The sequence below is a fragment of the Dromaius novaehollandiae genome, chromosome 6, assembly GCF_036370855.1.
Source record: "Dromaius novaehollandiae isolate bDroNov1 chromosome 6, bDroNov1.hap1, whole genome shotgun sequence".
In the NCBI taxonomy this organism is placed as follows: domain Eukaryota; kingdom Metazoa; phylum Chordata; class Aves; order Casuariiformes; family Dromaiidae; genus Dromaius; species Dromaius novaehollandiae.
Window position 1 is genome coordinate 10,315,202 of NC_088103.1, and position 24,754 is coordinate 10,339,955.

Genomic DNA, 24,754 nt, shown 5'->3' on the forward strand with positions numbered 1-24,754 from the left:
GGCAGCCCGGGTGCAGCCTGGCCGGGGGGCGGCGGCCCCGCTGCAGCGGCCCTGGTCCGGGGGCAGCCCCAGGGGAGCACCCGAGTTCACGCGGCAGCACCAGCGCTCCCCTCCTCACCTTTCTGCCGGGGTCTCCCTGAGCGCCGGGGTCTCCCTGCGAAGGGCAGAAAGGCGCGTGAAACGGAGGGCGGGGGGCACCGGCAGCCGGGCGACCCACACCAGCCCCAGCTCCTCCCGCCCCAGCCCAGCTGCACGGCCCAGGTGAAAACAAACGGAGGTGGGCGGCTGCAGGCGAGGGGCAACAGCGGCATCGGCAGCCCCCGCTCTCCCCGCGCGCTTTTTGGCAAGTGGATAAACGGGAAACTGCGGCGGAGTTAACAATAGCGTTGCGAAATGGGTTCCTGAAGCGCTGGTAAACGCTTTGGGAGCGGAGGGAGCCCGTAAAGCTGTGTGTGGCGGAGCGCTTTGCAAGAGGGGCTGGCGAGGCGTGCCTCACTCCGGCACGACGCGACCCGCGCGCCGCCCGGACCAAACTCCTGAGTCGGCACGCAGGCTGGGCCCGGAGGGCGGCCCGGAGCCGGGTCAGAAACCTCCGTCAGGTATTTGGCGAAGTAACCCCTTCCCCCGCTCCTCCTTCCTCCCCCCATCACAATGCACGCGTTTCTCCATCGGGTCCGTCGCGTTTCATCCGTCAGAGCTTCCACCTCTCCGCTCATCCTCGCCCCCCCCCCGCGCCCCCGAGTGAGGCCAGGTGTCTCACCTTCGGTCCGGGAGGCCCGGGCGAGCCCTGCAGACAAAACAGACACTGGAGTCGGCAGATGCAGAAAACGCTGTGTAGAGAAAACTGCGGGGTGCCCGGGGATGCTGCTTGCTTTGCTTTGAAATGCCACCGTGCAGAGCGGATGTGCGCTGGTGAGCACCAGCACCCGCAGGCTGCTCCTCATGGGGGTAAATATTGTTCTAACCCATGCTCCTAAACAAACCCGTGCCCGTACTGCTGCAGCCCGCCGGGCCTCGCCTCAATGAACCTGAAGACCAAAAAGCTGCTTCGCCTTGCATTGCGCTCCAGAGTCTTCTCTGTTTCTCTCTTTTTTCCTGGGAAACTTGTTCCCAGCTCACTGTGCAGCCCTGGAGCAAGTCAGGGGGTTGCAGCTTTCTCTGACAAGCTAAGTACATTTAACGGACAAACCGCTTGTGCTTTTAAATAAGAAATAACCAGGCATACCATGAAGCATACTGGATATGCATATCTGTGTGTGTGTGTATATATATATATATACATATATATATATATGGCCCTGCTAGCAGGCCTGAGCTGGGCACGGAAAGCCCCGGGAGCTGGCAGCTGCCGTGGTGCCGCAGGGCCAGCGCGCCCCGGTTCTCCCGGGAGCGGAGCCGGACGCCGGTACCCACCTTTCCATCCCTGCCGGGCTTCCCAGGCTCGCCCGCTCTGCCCTGTAGCGAGAGAGAGAGGCCCGTTAACGCGGTTCCTGCCCCGCGCCCCGCCGCTCGGGTGGTGGGGCGTATTTTGAGCGGTGCTGCTGTTCTCGCCATCCCCGGCTGCTCGCTGCCGGCCGAGAGCGGGACGAGGGCAGGGCTCCAAAGGGAGCGCGGGGATGCCTTCTCCAGGCACCTCTCCGCGCGGCAGCGGGCAGAGGCTGGGGAGGAGGGAAGGGACCTGGGATCACACTCTCACACGCGCGCGACCAGCTAGCAGCAGCTGCGGGTGCACACCTCCGACCCCCCTCCCGGGGACGTCTTCCTCCAGACGCCCCCGAGACCTCCCCGCCACGGCTATCTTGGGCTGTTTATTGGACTTACAGGCGGCCCGACTGGCCCGGGCTGTCCTGGGGTTCCCGCGGGTCCCGCCGGTCCAGTGGGCCCCGGTGGGCCGGGAGGCCCCGGAGGCCCTTGTATTCCTGCTTGTCCTTGCTCTCCCTGCGGGCGGTTAAAAGACGGGGTTACCAGCAGCGGGGCGAACCCTCGGCGCCCAAGGCAGGTCAGCGCGGCCGGAGCGGGCGAGGAGGCAGCAAGTCCCCAGGCAGCAGCAGGAGGGGTTTCCAAGAGCGAGGCAGGGCCTCCCTGGCCAGGCCAGGCAGAGCTTTCCCCTTTCCTTCCCGGCTCAGGGAAGCACAATTCACGTGCCACACGCCAACACCTCGTGGGCTTCCTAGCGCCTTCCAGAGCACTCGACAGTCACGAGGGAAGCGAAGCCTCCCGTGACCGCGCTGGTGCTTCCCGGCAGAGCCGCGGCCTCTCACCTCAGCCTATTTTCTCCCCGCGCTCTGTCTGTTGGACAACGCTCCCTTGATTTTGCCAAGGACCAGAAGCAGAAATGCCACAAAACCGAAAGAAAATAACACGATCGTCATGGCATTTCTGGAGCGCTCCCAGAACAGGCCCACGCAGCCCAGCGAGAGCCTGTTCCTGTGAGACTGAGCAAGCCAGCGCGTGCAAAGCCACCGGCCGTTTCGAGCCCTCCGAACGGGGCCGTTCCAGCCGGTTCCTCCCGCGGCCCCTCGGTAGCCCCGCGGCGGCGGCGGCGGCTCATGCCTCAGCAATGTCGTCTGGCCCGAAGGCCCCAGCCTCGCGGCCCCGCGGCGCGGAGGAGACAGTGGGTTGGAAGGGCCCCGCTTGAATACCAGACTGCTGATCCGTGGCGGGTGACTCCAGCAGACGCCCGAGGCACGGCGGCACCCATGCTGCGCGGCTGGCCTCGCCCCGCTCCCTCCCCTTCCCCTGCCTGGATGCACTACCACGACTTCCCCCTGCCAGCGACCCAGTCTGAGTTCGGAAAACGCCTCTTTGCGGGCTCGCAGGAGGCTAGAAATCAAACATGGTGGTTTCTCAAAGAGAAATCCGTGGGTCTGCAGGAGAAGCAGTTGGTCTCTGCTGCGTCTGTGAGCTCCGCAGGCTGGGGCGCTGCTGCTGGGTAAGACGTTAGGTCCGCTCTCACGCAGCCTTGTGCGCAGGGAAAGCACAAAATCTGTCCCCTGCACATGTTCCTAACATGTGTGCTGTTCCTCTTGGCCAACTTCAGCAAGACATGCAAATATTGGGATTTGTGCTTTATTTAGAATGATAGACGAAAATAACGAGCTGCAAATTTCATCCCCTTGCGATGAGCTCTATTTAAAAGAAAATTTCCAGCACGTGAGCAAGCCTCATGGGAAGCTCAGAAACATGTGGAGCTCCTGCCCTGCCTGCCTCCCCGTTCCCTGCGTGGAGGGGGTGCAAGGAGCTCCCCCAAACCCCCATTAGCACTGCCTTTGCCTTGCTGCATCCGACAGACACTTGGTTCACGCGAGAGCCCGTCCATGCAGATCCCTAAGCACGCAGAGCGTTATTGCCACATCATTATAGTCTTATTAATGCAGTCAGCATGCAAAGACCCCCTCCGACTTAACGGGACTGTAAGCGGATACAGTAAGCGGGAGGTCAGGTGGCGTATGCATCAGATGTCATTCTGTATTTTTAGCCTTTGACTAGAGCTGTTTTTCAGCTCTGCTAAACACCAGTTAAGCACCCAGCTTGCTCCTCAGCAACGCGGCGCTCTTCCTGCCTCCTCGCCCAGGTCTCTGCCCAGCCCGCGTCCCGCCGGAGCCCCTGGGCAAAGCGCCCTGGCCAGCGTGCCGGGGTAGCAGCAGCACCGTCCTCTCCCAGGCACTAGTGCTAGCATTTACCTTGCAGCCTCGCTTTTTTTCCTTAGCATTCAAATGTCAGGCTCCTGGAATCGCTCGGCGCTGGCAAACCTGCCGGGATGGATTACGCTTTCTCGCGCCTGGGGAACGAATGTGGCAGCGGCAAAAGGGACCACGCGCTTTGACCCCAAGCATCCTCAGGTGAAGTTAGCCTCTGCGGATGGAGGGGATTTGCAGCCCTGGCTGACGACAGCACGCGGGGCAGCTATTCAAGTTTCCCACTTCATCCTGGATACGAACATCAGCTTTCAAAGCCTTCCCAAGAGGTCAGGCCTTGGCCGGGCTCTCCAGACTGTCCCTTTGAAGGGCAACCGGTGCGAGCTGCGGGGCTTTATGTGGTGTAAACACGGCACCGATAGAAACTGAACCGAGATCACGGGATGCACTGATAATATCAGGGATCCTGCACAGTCCTAGGCAAGGAGCAGGCACCCGGCGGCAAAGGCCCATGTTGCAGAATTTAATCCCCTTTTAGCGTCTGTGCAGGCATGCAGCAGGACATAACCCAGCGCTTAACAGAGGGTGCCCGGGACACATCCGTGGGGTGATTACAGCGGTTTGTCCACGCACAGAAAAGCTGGTTTCAGCTGAGAAATGAGGGAGCTCAGAGTGGCTTATTAAAAGCCCCGTGAACCCTGGCTATGGACACGCTCGTTCACTAGTCGCATGTCCATAATCCAAGTTATGAATTTGTTTCCAAAGTAAATTAAACTAAACATGAGTGATGGCCCTTGTAAACTCAAATAAATGTGTTTACACAAAGATCTAATGCAATTTAATGAATCCATTATAAGAGTTTATTTAAACACATTTTCCCAAGTGTCTCCAGCCCCACTGGTGCTCAGACGCGTGTGCCTACTCATCCATCTCAGCTACGTCCACGGACGTTAGCTGCCTCTCAGCAAGAGGTTTCTAACCTCGCCTGGAGGCTGAACACACAGGAACTGACTCCTTAAGGTAGAAGCCACTGCCTGCCTGGTCCCGAGAGCAGCTTCGTGGCCCATTTCTTTTAGTTCAAGGAACTGCATTACTTTTTCTCGCGTCACAGATTTCCTCCAGCTCAAAGAAAACCCCTCGGCTCTGCCGGAGGCTTTTGGAAACCCCTCGTGTCGGGGAAGAGAGAGAGGCAGCAAGCTGGTTAATCGCGAGCGTGGGAGGAGGCGCAGGAACAGGCAACGCGGAGGAGAGGTCTACCTGGAACGTGCGTCTCTTTATGACCGGAGGTGGAGCCAGCCGCACCGAATTGAGGAGAGGCAGCAGCTGGAGAAGACCAGACCGGGAGGTCGCGGGGCAAAGGAGGCCGTTAGGACACCGAGAGTCAGAGAGCAGCCAGCGCAGAGAGAGAAGAGAGGGGAACAGAGAGATTGCGGTGAAAATACCCCCCCAGGCACGAGAGCTGCAGCGGAGGGTGCGGGGACCTGCGGGCAGCCCTCCCCGCTCCGCCGCTCGCCCAGCGCAGCCCTCCCGCCGCACGCAGCCGCTTCCTCTGCTCGGAAACACGCTTGCTCGGGGGCTCCTGACCCTCTGCTCCCCGCAGGCAGGGCTGCTTCCCTTAATTTCCCATCGTCAGACTTGGGGCGACCATCAAAACGGTCATTTTCTCCCAGTTTTTCCGGAGCAGTTTCCTATTTCTTCACCCTTTCCCTTGCAAGGAATACAGTGCAGCTCCGGGCATCGCCCTTCCATAGGGCGCGGAGAGAGGCGGCAGGCACCAGGGCCGGCAAGCGGTCCCTGGCGCGGTTCGTTTTGCAGGGCAGCCACGGCCGCGGGAGAAGGGCAGATCGTGGTGCCCCCGCGCGGGACGCTCCCTTGGGAGCCTGCGCTTTGCTTCTCCTCGTTTAACAGCGACGCCGGGCTCCGGCCCCGTATGGCCAGGAATCCGCCCCTAGGGCACCCAGCTGACCCGGGCACGCGGAGAGCAAATGCACTAAAGCTCCAGAGCATTTGTTCATCCTCCGGCCGTATCCGATTTCCACTTGCACGCACGCCGCGGTCGGCCTGGCACCGCAGCGCCGGCCCCGGGCCCGGGAATGCTCCCTCGGCCCGATCCGCTTTCCTGTTCCTATCAGTTTTCTTCTGAGGCTGCTCTTGATTTACACGGGTGCGAGGAGAAGAGGAAGAGGCCCTCGGCGAGCGCTGCGCCCCGAGCCCGAGAGGTGCCCGCAGGTCCCCCGCGCAGCCGCCGCGCGCGTCCGAGCAGCACGCTCGAGTGCCCCTGACGGCCGTGCTCGCGTCCGCAGCGAGCGCGAGGACCCGGTCCTGTTGCAAAGGGAAGGGGCAACCCAATATTGCAGCACCGCCGCCCTGCGACCCGGCAGCTGTGTTCGAACCCCCCGACCCAGCCACGGGCTGCCGCGATAAAAGCGGCGCTGGAAGATCAGCCGGGCTGACCTTCCCTGAACGGAGTCCTGCTCTTCCCAAAAAGCTATTTCTTGCGGGGAGAGGGGCTGAGGGCAGAGAGCAAAAGGGAGGGTGTGTGTGCGGAGCGGGAGGGGGCTTTTGGTGGGAGCCCCCGCGAGGCTGCTGGCCTGCAAGGGCTCTGCAGCACGCGGCCTGGGAGACTGGTGCAGAGGTGGCTGCAACGCTAAGGCAGCTTGCGGGGGGGGAGAGAGGGGATGCTGGAAAGGAAGAGGGGGCAGAAAAAGAGGGAAGCATTAAGAGCCACCAGGTTCAGCCTTCCCGAAACACCGAGGAGAGGCAAGATCTGGCAAGGAAGGGAGGTGCGAGCAGGAGGAGCGTTTAGGGGAGATATCTCTCTGAAGCCTCTTCGGGCCGGCTCCTGCCCTGTGCCCTCCGTCCCCAGCGGCAGGCCCTTCCCGAGAGCAGCGTGCAATATTGGGTCTGCGTCCTCGTGCCTTTGCATCAGAACCGGCCCGCTCGGACCGTCCCCCACCAACCTTCAGCGCAAGGATCTGGTTAGAGCGCAGGGCCGCGAGGGTGGTGCTTAGGTACTCCTGGGGGACAGGGAGGACACACAGCGTCACCGGCAGCGGAGGCCAGCCCCCGTCCCGACCCTCCGGGCACCGCAGCGCGAGCCAAGGCATGCACCCTAACCCCACGTTTCCCTCCTAGGAGGGCAAAGACCAGACACAACCGAAATGCTGTCTCCGGGTTTGGAGCCGGCTAGTTTTCGTTGCCTTGCCCAGGCCACCCGACAAAGGTCCCCGCGGGAACCCGGCGCCACCCCCCCGTTTCACCTTGAGCGCTGGGGACAGCGGGGAGCCGCGGCTGTAACAGGAGCCCGGGACACCACGTCGGCCAACATTGTCCCCGGCTTCTTTTCGACGTGACAATGCGGTGAGCCCGGCTGGCCTAAATAAACCCAGCTGACCCGCTATTATTGTCCGGGGCTGGCAGGGCCCCCGCTCCCCGCCGCCGCCCCCGGGGCAGCCACCAGCGCCCGGCTCGGCCGAGCCCAGCGCCGCGGCAAAAGCAGGCAGAGAGCCCTTAAGCCCGTCTCCCTGCACGCGCCGGCCGCGAATTCCTGCCGCTCCACGCGACGTCCTGCCAACGCGCTCGCGGCGGGTTTCCAGCGCTCCAGCTGCTCCCAGAGCCGCTCGCGCCGTGCCCCGCGATCCCCTCCGCGCCACGCTCTGCCCGGGCCCCGGCGGGGGGCACGGCCCTCTCCCCGCCACGCAAATGACGGGAACTCCCGGAAAACCGTAATGGGCCGCTTTTCTGCGAAGCGTCCCTCGACCAAGCGCTGCCGTCGGTGACCCACGCTGTCAGCGACCCGACGCGCGCTGCCGACGCGAGGCCGCCCCAGCGCAGCGGGGTTCCCGCGCGGGCGGGCGCCGGCGACTTACCCTGTGCGGGTACTCTGCACACTGGCCCTGCGAAGCGCCGGGAGGGAAAGGGCAGAGGTTAAACCCCGTACGGAGAGGACCAAGACACACACAGGGGCAGAGAACAGAGGTTAACCTGCAGCCCAAACTGCAGGTGAACGCTGCAAAGCTGGGCCAGGGAGTCCATGCCCTGCTCGCTTTTCGCATTGCTTTTTGCAACCCACCTCCCATGAAAATTACCTTTTCTCCTTTTTGTCCGGGGGGGCCCTAGAAAAGAAAAGCAATGAAAAAAAAAAGCACTCAGTAAAGGAAAGAGTCCAGTGCCCGCAAGGCAAAAAGGAGGACGGGGAGGTGCGATTGCAGGAGAGACGGTACTTACGGGGTGTCCCCTGGGACCCGCTGCGCCCTTTAAAGAAACACACCGCCGTGAATGCCAGAAGCGGCCCCGCTCCCACCAAGCCCCAGCTTATCTTTCTCCAGTGAAGCCGTTTCAGTACCATGCACAAATGAAACAAGGCTTCGAGAGGAGAAAGAGGGATATTCAATATGACAGGCATGCTTTTTTTAGTTAGATAAGTTGCAAGCTGCCAGATGGGGTTTCAGAAAACTTTCCATCAACTTTTACTTCTGCTATGAGGCCAACCGCGAAAAATGTCAGCTCCCAAAGTGTATTTAAAGAACTTAATTGCAAACTGCAAGGAAAACATGTCCCATGCGTAACTGGACAGTCGCTGCCACGACACCATAATTCCGATAGCTCTAATGCAAAAATTATAGGTGTGCCTCCCGGCACGGCTACTACGAAGTTAGGGAGCGAGGCGCATCGCCGGGGCGCAGGCTGCAGCTCGGGTGACCGGCCTGCCCTTGCGGCCGAGAGGCAACACCGTCTCAAAGGCAAACATATATGTGTATATATATATATTTTTTTACCATCTCTCCCTTCTGTCCAGGATGACCCTGCAAAGGAAAGAAGAGATGCCTCAGCCGCAGCCTCTGCAGCCGGGGCTGGGGGCGGCACGGCCGGCACGGCGTGGGGCTTGGGAGGCTCCACGATGAGGCGCTGAGCGGGACATCGGGGTCTTCTCCTGCTCGGCACGGAGCGGGGACAGAGGAGGAACAGAGCGCAGGCTGGACCGCAGGGGAGGCTGAGGGCTGCCGAGGGCGGAGGCTTGGCGCCTGCGGTGGCCCTCGTCCTCCGAGCCATCCGGGTGCACGGCCATTCCCAAATAACCCTCTGGAAGACGTCTCCCCTAGCAGCCCGGCGGGAGCGAGCGGGAGGCAGGCTCCGGCAGAGCAGAAAGCCCCGGGGTAAAGCCCCTCACTCACCGGTTGGCCGTCCAAGCCGATAGGACCCTGCAAGGGGGGAAAGAAAAAGAGGGTGAAACGATGGGAAACGCTCTGGGTCCCCTCTCCTCCCTGCGGCTTCGCCGCACGGGCCCGCAGCTCCCGAGCTGTCCCGAATAAATAGCAGCCGCCTGAGTCTTGGAACAGCCTCGGTGCTCCGCAGAGCGCTGCCAGCAACAGCGGGGCCGAGATGCAACGTGCCTTATGCTTTTCTGGGTTGTTTTTCATTCCCTCGCCCATCTGCAGCTTGCAGCGTTGGAGGGCGAAGATCCCCCCGTGCTTTTTGTTCTTCCCCTTTGGCACCCCAGGGTGCTCAGCCCAGCAGGGCCCCGGGAGCCCGGCACTCGCCCTTACTGCGGTGTTGCATTAGGGTTCAGTTACGATTAGAAATTCACCCGCCTGCTGGTTATTTTCTTTGTTTTAGGGTGTTTTCTTACAATGATTTTCTTCTACTGAACCGATCTGGCTTCAGCCACGTTATTTTAACACTTGGGGGTTTTTTTAATTAATTTCCTTTCAGAGCTGTATTTTTTTCCCCCAAGTATCATTAAAAGGGAGGGGGAAAAAAAAGCAACAAGTGAAGAAAATATCACTCTTTCCAGCGATACCAGACCAGGCAGGCCCTCGGTTTGAGGCAGGAACGATGAGAGCGCTAGCACTGAGGACGCTTGCTAGCAATATTGCACACACGTTCCTCATAAATTGGTAGCTCCACTTACCGGGAATCCAGGAAAACCTCTCGTTCCAGGCTGTCCCTGGGAAGAGCAAAACGGAGACAGCGGTTTAGAGGAAAGGAAGGGGATTTTGGCAGATCCTAGTTCTCTCTACGGCCTTTCCTCCAGCCCCTGCCCATCCCTCTGCGGCTCCCCGGGATGCTGCCCGAGCACCGCTCCTCCCCGGGACGAGGCAACGCGGGACGGCCGGGAGAGCTCTCACCCGCGCCGGCCGGAGGAGGCTGGAGCGGCTCCAGCTCGCTCGAGCCCCTGCGTTAGTTAAATAGGTGTCCCTGGCCCACGTGCTTTTGGAGGAGATTCCAGCGCCTGAGCTCATTTCATGGCAGGTCTTGCTGCCGTAACCTGGGGGGGTTAATGCCGGGTGCCGCTCTGCGCAAGGCACAAACCTTGCAGGTCGCTGGTGTCTAAACACAGCCGTCCCTCCGCTCCCCCCCTAATCCCAGCGCATTCATTTTCCTCCCTAATAAAATTCTGGTGAAGACATGATTTTGGGGGTCTTCTTTTCCCCCAAAGAGCTAAAGGAGGAGGAGAGCCAGGCAGTGCGATGAGAGGCACGTCAACTCGACGTCCTTTCGCCCGCCTCCCTCCTGCTCGCCAAGGGGGGTCCGTTTGGGCTCGGGCAAAGCGGACACACCGGCTCGTGACGTGTTGGGCAGCTTGTTCATCAACCACTTAAAAACTCTAAAAGAAAAGCGTCCTGCCTGTTAGCTTTCCAGTTCACCACATCCCAGGTCGTGGATAGCCTAGATGTCCTCATTACTTGAGAGCTTTTTTCCAAAAATCCTAATTTCACGAAAAATGCATGAACCACGTCAGGAAACGACGTGGGCCAGGTTTCAGCAGACCTGGAAGCGAAGCTGCGCGGCGGGAACAGCCGGATGGGGTGACTCCCGTACCGCGCTCAGCGAGGGCGAGCGCCGCGGCATCGTGCCTTCCCGAGAGCCGTGCCGTCACGCCAAGAAGCCCAGCCGCTCCTCGTCCGTTCTCGTGCCTCTCCGTGCTTTGTTTCGGGGAAGAAAGTGCCCTCCAAGGTGCTTCAGCATATCGTGGCTGTGTTTTTATACGCAATGCTAGCGGGACCTAATCACATTTGCACTGTTTTCTTTAAGTTTTGCTGAGTTGAACTTGGTCAGCTTGGCTCTGCGAGATGCATACAAAACCACCTGGTCCTCTTGGCCCGTGACCAGGAGGGAAGATGGGCTATAAATTAAAGGGTCTGTCCACGGCTGGCTTCCGAAAAGGCGAGAATCAAGACAACGCTAGGCTGCAATCCATTAATTTTGGGTCCCCGTTGGACAACGTCCCCGGAGAAGAAGTGCTAAAAAAAGAATTAAGGAGAAAACCTGGAAACGGTGCAGTTTGGCTTCCTCTGCAGACGACAGACTGCTGCCTCTTTCTCCTCGGAGGACGGCAGCGATTTGCACGGTATCAGGCCAAAACAACAGTTCAGCAGCGAACGGTTCCAAGAGACTGTTTTTGTTGGGTGGCTGTTTTTCCTTGTCTTCTTTCTAAGACGTCGATCGTATGAAGTATGTAATCCCGGGAGCTGCCAAAGCATGGAGACCGTCTGTTTCTGCCACTATCGGAGCACCGTCCCTCCCTGGCCAGGAGTTAAGCAGCTCTGAGAGTGAAAACTTAACCTCCAGATGAAAGTCTGGAAACTATTTGTCATCCCACGCCTCTCCGAGCGGCCCCTAAGCCAGGGTTTCCGTGTTTATCTCTGGTGCGCAGCAGTCCCCGTGACCCTCGCCAGCTCCCCGGGAGATGGGATCGTCTTCACGGGACGCTTCGGGGGCGGCAGCGGGGAGCTGTGCCGCCTCGGGGCTGCGACCGCCGTAGGCAAAAACCGACCCACCGGCCGCCCCTCCTCGCCTTGCCCTTCCCCAGCGGCCCCGCGGCAGGAGACCATCTGCCGGGCGTCGGAGGCTTGAGGAGGCCCGCTGGTTTCCTCGTTGGCGGTCCCGCCGTTCGTCGGGCTCCGGGCAGGTGGGCCCGGGAAGGGGCAAAGCTGCTTCTTGTTAGCAACACTCATCGCGGGGCTCTCGGGGAGCTAATTGGAAAGCCAGATGCAGCCAACCGCTCGGGCCGCCGGGCCTCCCTCACTTGACCTCCGCCGGGAAACAAAAGTCGCCGGCGTGCCATCCTCCGCGCAGGTCAAGGACGGGCTCTTCGCAGGTTAATCAAAGTCGGAAGTTCCCAGCGGGAGGGAGAAAACCGAATCTCGGGCTCTTTTCTCATGGAAATCTACGGCACAGACCGGCAGCGCTTGCGCAGAAGGGGAGGCTGGGCGGCCGAGCCGCAGCTCGGGAACGAGCCAGAGTTCAGGCCGTGTAAGTGCTCCAGCCCTAAATGTTGCGTTGGCCTTTTCTCCTGGCCCTGCACTTGCAAAAAGCCTTGTCCGGCCGGCTCCTCGCACCTGGCAGGGACCCTCTCGCGGGAAGGGGCTCTAAATCCTGCCCGCCTCCCCTCTGCTCCCCAGCCGGCTGGGGACCTTCAGGGCAGCGGTAACCGCGCCGTTGAGGTTTTTCCAGGATTTCGGGTACAGGCCAGAAATCAGGACCTCCCAACACCTCCGAATCACCCACCTCCGTGTGTCTCCCTCTGCAAAATCAGCGGTTTTGCCCCCCGGCAGTGAGACCTCAGGCTGGGATCAGCCAGGCACGGCTCTGCCGTGCAAAGGGCGTATTCTGCCCCAAAGCGGCGGCAGCCCTGCTGCCAGGAGAAACAAGCCTCTTCCTGCTGAATCCAGGGATACGGTCTCCTTGCAGGGGAAGGCTTCCCTGCTTGTTCTAAAGCATAAGCTGTAATTTCATTATATATAGTCTATAATAGCAGCATAAACCCGAGCCTGGCTCAGCACGGGAACCGCATCGCACAGGGCTTGTCCCTCCGCAGCTGATGCTGCGTCTTGCTGCCCCTCCTGAGTCCTTCCCTGTAGCGTGCCCACACCCTGCATCCGTCAAAAATAGAGCAAAGAGCCACTTACGGGCGGCCCGCGGGGCCCGATGATGGACATGCCGGCTTCTCCCGGCGCGCCCTGCGGGCAGAGAAGAGGTGGAGAAGGGGTGAGATGGGCAGGAGAGGAAAACCCAAGCAAACCCACCCTCCTGCGGGGACTAGGGTTGAACAGGGGGTGTTTGGGGTGCTGCCTAGAGTGCAAGACCCCGCGGGCTCACGGGGCTGCCGCCGCTCTGGCCTCCCCCATCACGTTTTTCTGCATTTGCTCCCCGAAAATTTCCCTTGCTGCTGGTCACCTTTGCTCCCTGGGCCTGTCCGCAGACTTTCTAAGCACCTTTCAGAGCCCTCCCCGGGGCACCTGCGTGCTGCTGACTTCTCTACACCCATCGCACATATTCCTCATGAAGCTGGCAAAATCCTTGGTGAAAAAGATGTAAAATCGCAGAGAGTCTGAAGCCTCCAGCAGCCGGTTACGAGGACAGCTTTTGTAGGAGATACTAAAAGCCTGGCTGAATATAGACTGGAGACCAGAGTCCCTATTACAGGGCAGGGAGAAGATGGAAAGGGATTACGCAGGCTGCCTGGGGTTTTCTGCTGCCGAGCTAGCAGTGCTATGAATAGGCCAAATTTAATGATCGGAGAGGAACGCAAGAGTTTAGGTCTAAATTAAATAACTCCACGTGGAAGCAGCTTGACGTAGTGGGGAAAAAAAACCCAGAAAATAAACGGGTTGCTCAAGTGTGGTTTCTGGAAGAAATCGGGTCTGCCGTGAAGACAAACGCCGTGATTAGTGATGTTTCACGTCCAGCAGCTAGAGGGTTCGGGTCAGATGCTTAAAGGATCACGGACGCGACGCCGTCCTAGACCTGGGGAGCACCGTTTGCCCACGGCCGTTTCTGTATCGAAGTGTGAGCTGCGTTAAGCAGCTCTTAACCCATTAGCAGGCAGCCGAAAAGGGGGAGCGAGCAAGGCCCGGCGGTGGGAGCAGGGCTGGAGCGGGCACTGCGAGGCGGGGGCGGCGGGGGCACGGCGCCGGGCGGGCGGCAGCGGTGGGCTGGCCGCGGGGCCGACTCACCTTCTCTCCGGGCGGCCCTTTTAGTCCCTGGGCCCGTGGCACCCGTCGAAGCCACATGCAAGAGGGCGCGGGGCAGAGAGAGAGACACAAACACAGCGGTCAGCGTAGCGGCGCTCCCCCCCGCCGCGGGACAGCCCCCCGGAGGGTCGCCCCCGGGGGGGGGGGGGGGGACGGGATGGGGGCAGGCGAGACACGCGGGCGGATTCGGCTTACCGGCCGTCCGGGGATCCCCATGGCGCCTTTGTCCCCCTGGCAATGAATGCAAAACCAGAGGCAATTGGAAACCGGCCGAACGCGAGGTTGCAAAACAAATGCAAAATGAACTGTGCCACACGCATGGCTGTGCATCCCCCCCCCCCCCAAACCACCCAAGTATTTGGAGAGAGGGGGAAAAAGCATGAGAGAGGCGGTAAACCTATGTCTACATATGCTTCAAGCACGTGCACAAGGTGTGCAAGCCCCCAGTGTGCCCGTGCGTGTGAGGAGCCAACGCATCCCCTGGCAGAAACAACACGCGGTGATTTAGGCAGGGAAAGAAGGGCAAGAGCTCGCAGCCTAACTAAACCTAATCCCCATTTCCAACGCGCTGTAAAACCCAGCTTCTGGGAAACGGCTCCCTGTAGTAGCCAACTGTCGCCTTTTTCCCTTCCTTTGCAAAGGCATCCGGATGTTAGCTGTTTATGGAGTTTTCACTTTAAAACAGGATCCTCTTTGGCTTGAATATATGGTGCTGTCCAGAAGCGAGGGGAAAACAGGGAAAACCAAGCTGACGCAGGAAAAAGCACATCTGGAAGGAGACGTATGAGAGCTGCGCTCGGTGTCCTCTACCCCGCGGAGGTGCTTCCCAGGATCTCACGGTCCTGTCTCCAGCGACGTTTGGGGTTTCCTCGTGCAAAACGCAGCGTTCCTGCCCACAGCTGGGCCACCAGCCCGGCTTGCTGGTTCCTGCAGCTCCCCCCGCGGGTGGGCACCTGCCCATCGCCTTCCCCACGGCTGGTCCTGGGCGCTGAGCATTCGCCCATGCGTATCCAGTTATCGGGGTGAGCTGGGGACAGCGGCGGCTTTGCTGGGGAGAGCAATCTCCCTCGGCGCAAACGGAGAGAAATTACCCCCATTCCTCCTGGTGCGCCCGTCTCTAGTACGGGGCGGGTAGGAAACGATGGTGCTTCGTGCATCATCCTGTGGGCTGCCCACCAAAGCGACTGCAGAAAAGACCTTCCCCCCAGGAAAGTGCATGAACGTGGTTTTCAACCTCTGGAAGAAGCAAGTTCTTCCTTGCTGCCCGGGGGATGCACTCAAATCTGCCTGTTTTGCTGGGTGTACGCAGAGGTTCCCTTAGACACGCAGCGCAAACCCGTGTCGTTATTGCCTGGGATCGAACCGCTACACGGCGAAGGTTTATCCGCCTCCCTCCATGGAGCAGCGGGGCCGTCGGCTGTCCGGGGCATTTCTTTCCATCGCGGCACGGGTTTTGACAAGCTGAAGAGCAACATCTGCGCTGCAAGGTCTCCCGTGCAGAGGAATGAAACACTAAAACAGCCGCTGGATTTTAATTTTTGTAGATGCTGTGTTATGGGAAACTGCTTTTTTCAGGGTTTTTAGGCGGGTTCCCAGTCCCTCTAACGTTTGTCCTCCCTGCATGCCGGCTGTGAGCGAAACTCCCGTTGTCAGCGTCTTGCCCTGGCATTGCTTGGCAGCTGCCGACAGCATAACGCTGCGTTTTCTGGTGCCTTTAATCCCCTGAGTGCCGCTTTCCTGCAGAGCCGAGTTTGGGCCGAGCTCCCTCGAGGTCTGGGGGAAAAGCTGCTTTCCTTCTCCCGGCTCCGCTGCGGTCTGGTGCGGAGGCACCGCTCCGGCTGGCGGAGCTGCCTGAGCCAGACCTTCTCGCTGGGAAAGTCCTCCTCAAAAGCCGCGCGTTCCCCAAACGCGGGAGGCTCCGCGAGGATTACGCTGCCGCTCGGCTTGGTCCTGCAAAGCTCCCGGGGTCCCCGTCCCGCTACGAGCCTTGTCTGCAACCTGTTATTCTTCCGCTACGAGAGCGCGCTGCCTTCTCGCGGCTCACGTGCCCTGGAGGCCCGTTCATCAAACTACCGCCAGACAGAGCGCGAGGGGGGCGAAACAGAAAAAAATGAAGTATTTACCGGGAGCCCTGGCCTGCCGGCAGGGCCCTGGAACAGAATACATGGAAAAAGAGAGAGTTAGCTTAAAAATCTGAAGGGCAGGCTGCACAATGAGAAGAAATTGCGTGTAAGCAGTTAAGAAAGAGCGGTTAGAAATCTCTGCGCAGCTCCTTGACCATCGACAGTGATTGCTTCAGCCTCCTAATCTTGTCTTTGAGGAGTTTTCTGTGCTTTGGGCACGGGTCTGTCCCGCAGCGCTCCGCACTGGCTCTGTAGCTATCGGGAAGTCCGTGGAGAACGGGCTAATTACGGGCCTCTGACTTTCTTCCCAAGTACCCATCTGCTAAATGTTCATTTTTCACGTATGGAATTGCTGCAGTTGCCACAGAAATGTTGCGTGCTCTGAAATGGGGGGGGGGAAACGTCCGCAAGAGGATCTTTCCCTTAGGATGTGGTCCAGACAGCGAAAGAGTTTGGGAACCGCAGGCCTGTTGCATGATTTCATCGCTTCCTTCGCCCCTTTGAATCCCAAACTCGCCAAGCTTCTCACGTGGCTGCAGGTTGCCCTTGTCTTCTCCAAGGGCTCGACCAACATGAAGGACAACGGTGGGACAGCTGGAGCCGGGTCCTGCGCGTCCGCAAGCTGCGAGGGACCCCGGGGACGGAGACGGGGGGCCGTGGGCGCTTTGGCGGTGCTCTCTGGGAGGACGTACGTGTACGACGAGCAGCCGGGCAGGAAACTGAGTCTGTTGCTCATAGACTCCAGCTTTCACCCAGTTTTAATCAGAAGAAATATGTGGGAAAACATCTTTCCTATGGCGACATTGAGGACTTTGCTCGCCTCTTCGGCTGTGAACTTTCGCTCGTGATGATTGAGCCGGTATCGCTTGGCAGTTACTCGGAAACCCCAGAGGTCCTTAACGAGACGGGGGTGCTGCTGGCCCCAGACAAACCCCGCTTCGCTTAACGACATCCAGTCTGCCCAGTTTCCGCTTGTTATTTCAATTGGCCGCAGCCTTCCTCGCGGCCCGGCCCCAAAGCCCGCGCGCAGGCAGGTTCGGGGGTCGCAGCCAGCCGCGATACGGTAGCGCGTGCTGTCAGCGCTTCTCCGGTGGTCCCGTCTGCTCCTGCCAGACTCCAGTCTTTCGTTACCAGATTAAGTTTCTAAGCCCTGCTGCTGCCGGGGAAGCCCGGCGTGCGTCTTCCTCGCCCTGCAAAGGCGCGCAGGGGCGTCTGCGCCGAGCCGCTCCTCCTCCCCGCTCTCCCCTTCCTCGCGGCAGGCGCGCGACTGCCAACGCTGCTACCCGAAGCCAGAGCGGATTTTGAAATGCATCCGCTTCACGGGCCAGTCCCGACGGACGAACTGTCACGGATCAGGACTTAGCGCCGCAAGATGCTTTCCGACCCGTTGGGCCGGAGGGGCAACTTCTTGGAAGGTGGTTGCTGTTGGACCGGGCCGCTCTCGTGTGTCTGCGCGAGCTCCTTCTGCAGCGTTTAAACTTGATGAAAGGGAAAAATAGCTTGTGCAGCAGCTAGCGCGCCTCAAACCGTCATCTGCAAACCGTCGGAGACATTTTTGCGTGAACAGACAAAAGATGACTACCGTATGTTCAACTTCTCATGTTCCTCCGCAGAAAGCCAGTATAGTTACTCTATTGTACGCGAACATAAACCATTTCCTCTGGAAGGACCGTGCTCGAGACAGTACGGCGTTTCTTCATAATCCTGAGCGATACTGATACATTGCCCCATTCCTTGCTCTGCCTTTTCTGATTCACTGCAGGTCTCTTAATAGCTGCAAGAAGACTTCTGCAATAACCTCGGTATTTTCCTGAAGCCCAGATCGTCTGCGCCCAGATCGTCTGCGCTGGGGTTTTGCATTAGCTCACGTTTGAAACGGAAGCTGTCAGCGCAGTTTTTCTCTGAAACGGCTAACTGCGCAGCCGGACGGGAAGGTGCAACGGGCCGGCAAGCCTGGCTGTGCAGCAGGCAGCGGCGGCTCCGCTCGCACCACGTGTTTGCCACCCCGCTTTCCTTCCCTCGCAAACGCGTCCCGTTCGGCGCGTGGCTCCCTCCATCCCTCCCCAAGAAGGTGCAGCTCGGCCTCGAGCAAACCCTCCCCAAGCTCCTGTCCTGGGCGCCCGCGATACTTGCTGTTTGGGAGATCCCGGGGCAGGGGGGCCGCGAAGCAGCTACGGCACCGGCCGCCGCGGGTGGGAGGCTGTGCTGGCTCGCGCCCCTCCACCTCCGCGACAGCAGGAGCAGAGCTGGGAAACACCGTGGAGCTTTGGTACTTACGGGTGGGCCTGCAAGAAAGAAGAAAAACAAACCATCGTTAGTGTTTTGGACGCAGTACATCCTCACGAGACGCTGCACCACCCCTCTGCGCTGACCTTGCTCGTGCTCCCACTCGCCCCCCAAGAACCGCCGTTGCACGCCACGGATTCGTTCAGCGAAGAGGAACTGAATCCGGAGGGGACAGAGAGGGACTGCTGAGGCGTACGGGAAATGCTCTGGGTGCAGACGCAGGGGCGACTTCCAGCTTATCCGGACACGGCCTCAACCCTCGCACAAAGCTACTTTTGATGACCCCGTTGCTCTTGAAGGTGGGGCTGCTTCTAGGAGAGGTCCCTTCTGCTCAGAGCCTAAATGCATGCACCAGTTGTGGGCAACGTCCTCTGTTAGTGGATTTGGTGTCTTCCTGAGCAGCACCCTGCCCCTGCCGGGACACGCCACATCTTCAATACCTTCGTTAAAGTCTGAGACGGCAGCAAATGCCACCGCAGGCACCTGCCCGGGGTGCCCCAGGTTGGCCCGTGCCCTCTCCCCCCTAACCACCTTCGACAGGAGTCTGCCCCCCCTCAACGCACAGAAGCCGCAGGGAAAGCCAGCCCTCGCCTCGCCGTCCGACCGGGAGGAGCAAGACCACGTTAGAGAGGAGCAAGACCACGCTTCAGGAGAGAACCGCCACGTCGCGTTCGGCAAGGCCGTTTTGGCTCATAAAGGCTGACTGCGTGGGGCAGGGCCCACCCATCTGAGGTGGGAGAAACCTCCGGAAAACGCTCCTTGTACGTGGTGGCCCTGCAGAGCAGAGATCCCGATGGGAGACGCCACCAGACTGGGAGAAAGGGATTTTGGTGGCTAGGAAATGAGATGTCCCGCAAAGCCTGGCAGAGGGCCAGGGAAGCCGCCTGCCATTTACCCCTCAAACGGGGAACCCCAAGGCGTTTTTAGCTGGCGGTCGGTCTGGACGGGATGGGGGTGAGGGTACCCAGAGGGCAGAGGCAGCAGGCGCTGCTCGGTTTGGGACAGACACACTCGTGGGAGAAACCAGCCACCTAATCAGGGGCAGATGCTGCACCGAGCGAGCGCGTTAAAGGCAGCAGTTCCCCCTCGGCCCCGGGGGGACGGGACTGTTTCACCTAATGCACCCGGTGACCTTAAAAACCATAACTCAGGCAGGAAAGAGAAAGAGAGACCAAAAAAACCCTCTTGTCTGCTGCTCCCGCATCCCTCCAGACCCTCCTCCCCCTCACACACAGTCTAGCAGGAGCTTGTTTAGCCAAAAGAGCTCCCCAAGTGCTTTGCAGCCTTCCTCGCAGGGGATGGCAGCGTCCCCCGAAAAGCAAAGCTGGAGGCGAAGGAAGAGCACCATCGCCCGTGGCAGACCCCACAGGGTCACATCCCCGCGTGCAAGGCCCCGAGCATGGGGCACTCGTCATCTACGTACCCCCCCTCGCATCCCACCACCCCTCGGGATCCAGAAAGGGTCGGTTGAATTCGGGGAGGCGAGAGCCCCTTAACTGCCGAAATAACAACGCATGTGTGGTGAGCATCAGCGCTCTCGTGCAGGGGACGCAAAGGCACGGAAAGGTTAATGAGGAAATTGCAGCTATTGAATACGTTATGTGCCTTTCCTCATTAGAAGGTGCTAATTTTTCCTTTTGCTCCTGCCAATTTGCCTCCTTGGAAGAGATTCCCTTAAAGCCTTTTGGTTTTTTATTTTAGAAAATCTGTTGCAAGTTGCCAGTATGGAGAACCGCATCTTCTTCGTATGGAAGTGCTGTACAGTGTCTATCAGGGCTTAAACAACACGTTTCTTTCATCAGTTCCCCAAAACTTGCTCAAAATCCTGACAGATGCTGTGTGTGGAAAGAAAGCCCCGGACTCACTGTTTTGTGGTTTCCTCTCTGTGGGAGAAGTGAGACACACAATACAACTGTCAGGAGGTCCTACGTTTTCCATACTTTCTAGACGCTTCTCGTTATTATTTTCGCAGCAAGTGCCAAGAAGTAACGCTAAGCAGTGTAACAGGCAAGCTGACAGACAACAGGCAGCAACCTCCTCTTCGCACGGGAGGCAGATACCTGCAGAACATGTCGTCATCCTCAGAAACATCCCTGGCCAAAAGTCCGTAAAAGAAACCGGACACTCTGGATGAACAAAGATTTTCCACGTTGGAAACCTCTCACTCAGCGTGACTCCTTTGTAGCAGGGGCTAAGGCAAATGGCTCGGTTGTCAAGCTTTGATGACCTAAAATTGCACCATCAAATGCCATTCTTGCCCTTTTGCTCAGTTTTCGACACGGTTGCTCAAAATGGGGCATCTTTCGAGTAAAATCCAGAGAAAAGGAAAAGACGAGCACCCTGATGGTGACCGACGGAGCCGAGGTCAGCGTTCACCCCCGGGAGACTCAACAGTTCACGCACACGACTGCACGCCGACCTACGACACGAGCGTGGTGGGAAGCGGGCGGGCGGCGGGACAATCCCCCTCCGCCGGCGCTGGCACCGAGGCCGCTCCCCCGGCCGGCGTGCCAAGGTAAAGCAGCAAACGGGCCTCTGAGCAGGGAGCTCGTTCTGGAGGGCAAGGGCAGACTCAGATTCAGGAATCCTGATTTATGCCAGTTTAGGAGGGAAAAGAATGTTCCGAGTCTGGCTGGGATGACGATGAAGTTTTGTGAGAGAACCATTTTTGGAGAGATTTTGTTTCCGAATGAGCGCCCCATCACAAGGTCGATGCTTAGAGCTCTCCAGTACACTGACTTTACACCCGCTAGCACTGCTACAGCCCCACGCAGCGCTTGCCTTAGTCATCCACCACCCGTCCGCAAGGTATCGGGGTGCTCACGGCTTGCATGAACCAAACTGTTTAGCTAATGCTGCAAAAAAAACTTAAAGGCGAGCAAATCCTGAGCTATCCCTGCCTTTCCACACCAAACGTGACCAGACAGCAGCGCAGCCTGGAATGACGCTGCAATACCACTGAAAGAAAACAAGCCCGTGTCTGCCGCAGAAGCTCAAGTACGTCCAGAGGAACCGAGTAAATCCGGCGGTGCCTGCGGCTCCGGGGCTGTCCGGCTGTGCACCACAGGCAGATCAAAGGCAGGAGCCGCATCAGAGGCTCATCTTCGTTATATGCCCCCTATAAAATTAATGGTTAGGCGAAGGCGGGGGGCTGCGCAGACCTATGTAAACACACACACATTAGGGAGCTGCACGCTCTTGCAGGGACACGATCTTGGCTGCAACAACTCTCCCGGCAGGGACCGTCTGGGGACTGGGCTTCAAATGCCGGGACCGTGAGTACGACCTAGGAGAGCGCTAAGTCCTCAAATACAGTCACTTTTGATAAAAACGTGGTCTCGCGCAGGCTGGAGGAGGAGGAAGGAAAACGTCCCCGAGGACAGCGGGCCGGGAGGAGGTGCCGCTGGACGGGCTGTTGCGAAGCTCTGGGGATTTTACAAAGTGAAATAATGCTTCGGCAAAGTGGACTTGTCATGTTCTGTCACGGTGATTAACGAGAAGGCCGAGCAGAGCTTCTAAAGAGGCTCAGTCTTTAATATAACAACAAGTAATTTAACGCACATTAGAGAAAAGAGGCAGCGCGGGAGGGAGGGGATCCTTGCATCGCCCTCTCATCCGCTCCGGCCACCAGCAGCCGGGCTGAACCAGACTCTCCCAGGCAGCTTCAGCTGGGGCCTCCCGGAGAGGCACTTACTGTACTGACAGCAGGGACTTCGCTGGGGACGCTGTGGCTTCCCAGCTAAAAATTAGTAAGAAAACCTTCAGTGCGGTGAAGGTCTCCCCACGGCCGGTTTTGTCAGCTCAGAGCCCCGTCACACCTAGGTGAGAAGGGCACCAGGCTGTCCGCCGTGCATCAAGCTTGCCCTCATCTGTCTACTGCCTCGGGGCAAGGGGCTGGGAAAGCCATTCCCGTCTAGCAAGAGACGTGGACAGCCCCATAAACGGGGGGAACAGACGGGGCCTCCTCGCAGCGCTTCCTGAGAAGGGCATGACCTGCCAGTTCAAAGCAGGAGTCTCTTAACAGGTTGTCCATCTGGACGAAGCTCTGCGGCGCTCCGCAGATTGGCCACGCTGGTGCACGGCAGCATTCCTGCAAGGCAGCTGGGTTTCATGGGTCCTGGAAAACGCCCTTCGAGAAACCAAGCTGAAGCTGTGGCAGAGGCCCAGGAACGCTGCTGTAGGTTCCCGGGGGAACTGGGGCAGCAGCACAGAAAAAGACCTGATTGCCCCCAGATGGGCCAGACCTAGCTGGTGGCAGATCCCAAAGAGCTCCACAAACAACTCAGTGCATGTTCCAAACAAAAACCTCGACAGCCACAAGTGCAAATCACACTCATGGGGGTTCCCCATCTCCCGTTTTTACAGTTGTCTTTAGGGGTGGGATGGAGGCCATGCTTTTTAGGAGATGATGTAGATCCCCTTCCCATAAAGGGCCAACAAAGATGGGGTAAAGGGTCAACGGAGCAGCGACGAAAGCTGTGGCGAGCGGTTTCCCGAAGCCCAACCAGTTGACTGACCCAGAGCTCCTGAATCACCACATTCCTCGGCTGCCACATCTGCAGACTGAGGAACCTACATTTGCCGTTAACCTCTGCATGTCCTTCGTGCTCTGAGCCCAGCCCTGCTTTGCCCCAGACGGAGGTGATGCTTGTGCTCATAGGCAGGCTGATGCCTGGCCCCGGCACCCTGGTGATGGGCTGCTCAGGAAGCATCGCTCCTTGCTGGATCCCTCCTACTGAAAGATGCTGGAGGGCCCTAAGCGATTGTTATCGCTGTTTATCCAGCTGCAGAGCTCATCGAGCAGCGGGGGACAGAGGAAGGGATGGAGCAAACGTGTCGGGAGTGGAGGAGTGGGAGGAAGCAGCCATCTCCTGCAAAGAGGAGACCTCTGGAAACAAGCGTTAAGCAAGCCAAGAATTCTTGTGGGGGTACGGGGGTCCCGCCAAACAAACGGCATCTGTAAACTACCACCATCTGCACTGTGCCTCCTCAGCTGCTCTGGTTTTTATGCAGAAAGAAGCTTTCCTTAAAGAAGCTCTCCCTCTCGGGCAGCCCAGCTGCATAAACGATCAGCCTTGCTCCGTGGGCTGGATTTGCCCATCTCATCGCACGAAGAGAGGCAAGACGCACGCGATGATCTGCACAGCCATGTGGGAGAGCCCACCGCTCACTCATCCTCTCCGATGGGGCGTTCAAACAGTGGCTCTATTTAAAATAAAACTACAATGACTCCTTTTCCCTCACCCACGCAGAGATAAAAGCCACCCTCCAAGCTGTAGCCCCTTTGGGCCCAGAAGAGGGAATACTTAGTTTTTTAAGTGGGTCATATTTTTCTAATCCGGAAAGCCCCATGTCCCAGGACATCAAATCTGAAAAGCTTGACATTATTAAAGTGGGTCCCTTTGACCGGAGACCTCCTACTGACAACAGAGATATCCCCTAGCTTCACACACACAACTGCTCTCCACGCTGATGGGATCATGGAAACGATCCCATCCATTTAAGGGCATTTCCCAACGTCTGGAAAAGTGGCCGTTTTTAAAAGGCTCTCAAATGTTGTTGCAAGAGATTGCAAACAAGGGATTTTTTTTCTTTTCTGTTTTCTCTGTGGCATACACGAGACGAGGAGGGCGGAGAGGGGACATAAGGATGTCGTTGTTGCCTCCTTGGGTCATCCTCGCCACCCACCGCAGCAGGAGGAGAGACGTAAACATGTAATCCATCCCTGTGAGGAAATCCAGCCATTTCACAGACCCAGAAGGCAGCCTTAGCAAGTTACGGAGATACGGTTACTTCCTGACATTCGGGACTGTGTTAATTGATAACAAGATAGCTGTGGCAAGGCAATTAGTTATGAAATGCTGATTGAAATGTCAGCAGCCCAAGCATGACCTTACCAGGGTGGCAGGAGCCCCGACTTAGGGCCCTGCAGAGGTTTAGATCGGCACTACCGCCACTTCGAAGCAGGATTTGAAATGTTCCCGAGCGATTTGGGCATGTTGAGCCCAGATGGCGCTTTTGGCCCATCTTAAAGTCAAACCCTGCTACAGTTTTCACACAACAGATCTGTGGTCCAACTATTCGCATCCTCTCAGAGGCTCCTTCCCTGCCTCCGCCGGGGGGGCAAACGAAACAGGGGGAAGCGGAGGGAGCATTAACCCAGAGAGCTGGCGATGGAAACGGAAAAGTGCCATGCGCCTGCCGGGCGCATTGGGAAATACCTGCCACTATTCAGTGTTCTTAGTGATAAGTTGTAGGGAAAATTAAAGACAAGAGAAATCTTCATAGTAGGAAGAAAAAGCTGTGAAAGGAGTCATCACCTAGAGTACACCCTCCAGAAATTTCGCTGCAGGTGGTATCTGCGTCAGCAGACAAGCCGGGCCTGAAACGCTCTCCACATGGCCCTGGTCCATGGCAGAGGCCAGGCCCATCCACCCCCAAACCAGCGCTCTTTTGGCTACATCCTCAGCGTGGCAAGAGGTCCTTCAAAGGATCACAGAAATGTTGGACAGCAAAGAGGCTATCAAGATTTCACTGCCAAAAAATGTGACTAATGCTAAGCCGAGGCACCAGGTTACACCGGTCACTCGAGCTCGCCTCCGAAATCAAACCCGTGACATCACTGAGACTCAGCAGTTAATATCAGCAGCTGTTGAGGATAAAAGTCACTGCCCAGGCACTCTGATCATCCCTGCGTACCGCCGGCAGCGGCCCCAGAGGAGGGAGAGGC

At 58.5% G+C, this 24,754-nt stretch overlaps 1 protein-coding gene across 4 annotated transcripts in view; it reads right to left on the reverse strand.

Moving 5' to 3' along the window:
• Positions 1 to 24,754, reverse strand: part of COL13A1 (collagen type XIII alpha 1 chain) — a 73,991-nt gene that overhangs the window by 36,378 nt on the left and 12,859 nt on the right. For 3 of the 4 annotated variants that reach the window (XM_064513634.1, XM_064513636.1, XM_064513633.1), the window contains exons 1-15: positions 13,811 to 13,934; positions 13,598 to 13,624; positions 12,551 to 12,601; positions 9,550 to 9,585; positions 8,813 to 8,839; positions 8,417 to 8,443; positions 7,866 to 7,892; positions 7,727 to 7,753; positions 7,508 to 7,534; positions 6,599 to 6,655; positions 4,896 to 4,961; positions 1,822 to 1,938; positions 1,414 to 1,455; positions 761 to 787; positions 119 to 154 (exon numbers count right to left, since the gene is read on the reverse strand). In XM_064513634.1, the coding sequence (XP_064369704.1) occupies positions 119 to 154; positions 761 to 787; positions 1,414 to 1,455; positions 1,822 to 1,938; positions 4,896 to 4,961; positions 6,599 to 6,655; positions 7,508 to 7,534; positions 7,727 to 7,753; positions 7,866 to 7,892; positions 8,417 to 8,443; positions 8,813 to 8,839; positions 9,550 to 9,585; positions 12,551 to 12,601; positions 13,598 to 13,624; positions 13,811 to 13,831 (615 nt within the window). In that variant the 5' untranslated portion in view covers positions 13,832 to 13,934. Of the gene's footprint in view, positions 1 to 118; positions 155 to 760; positions 788 to 1,413; positions 1,456 to 1,821; positions 1,939 to 4,895; positions 4,962 to 6,598; positions 6,656 to 7,507; positions 7,535 to 7,726; positions 7,754 to 7,865; positions 7,893 to 8,416; positions 8,444 to 8,812; positions 8,840 to 9,549; positions 9,586 to 12,550; positions 12,602 to 13,597; positions 13,625 to 13,810; positions 13,935 to 15,738; positions 15,766 to 18,015; positions 18,024 to 24,754 lie in introns of those variants that run through there. The other variant, XM_064513637.1, reaches the window with a different exon arrangement.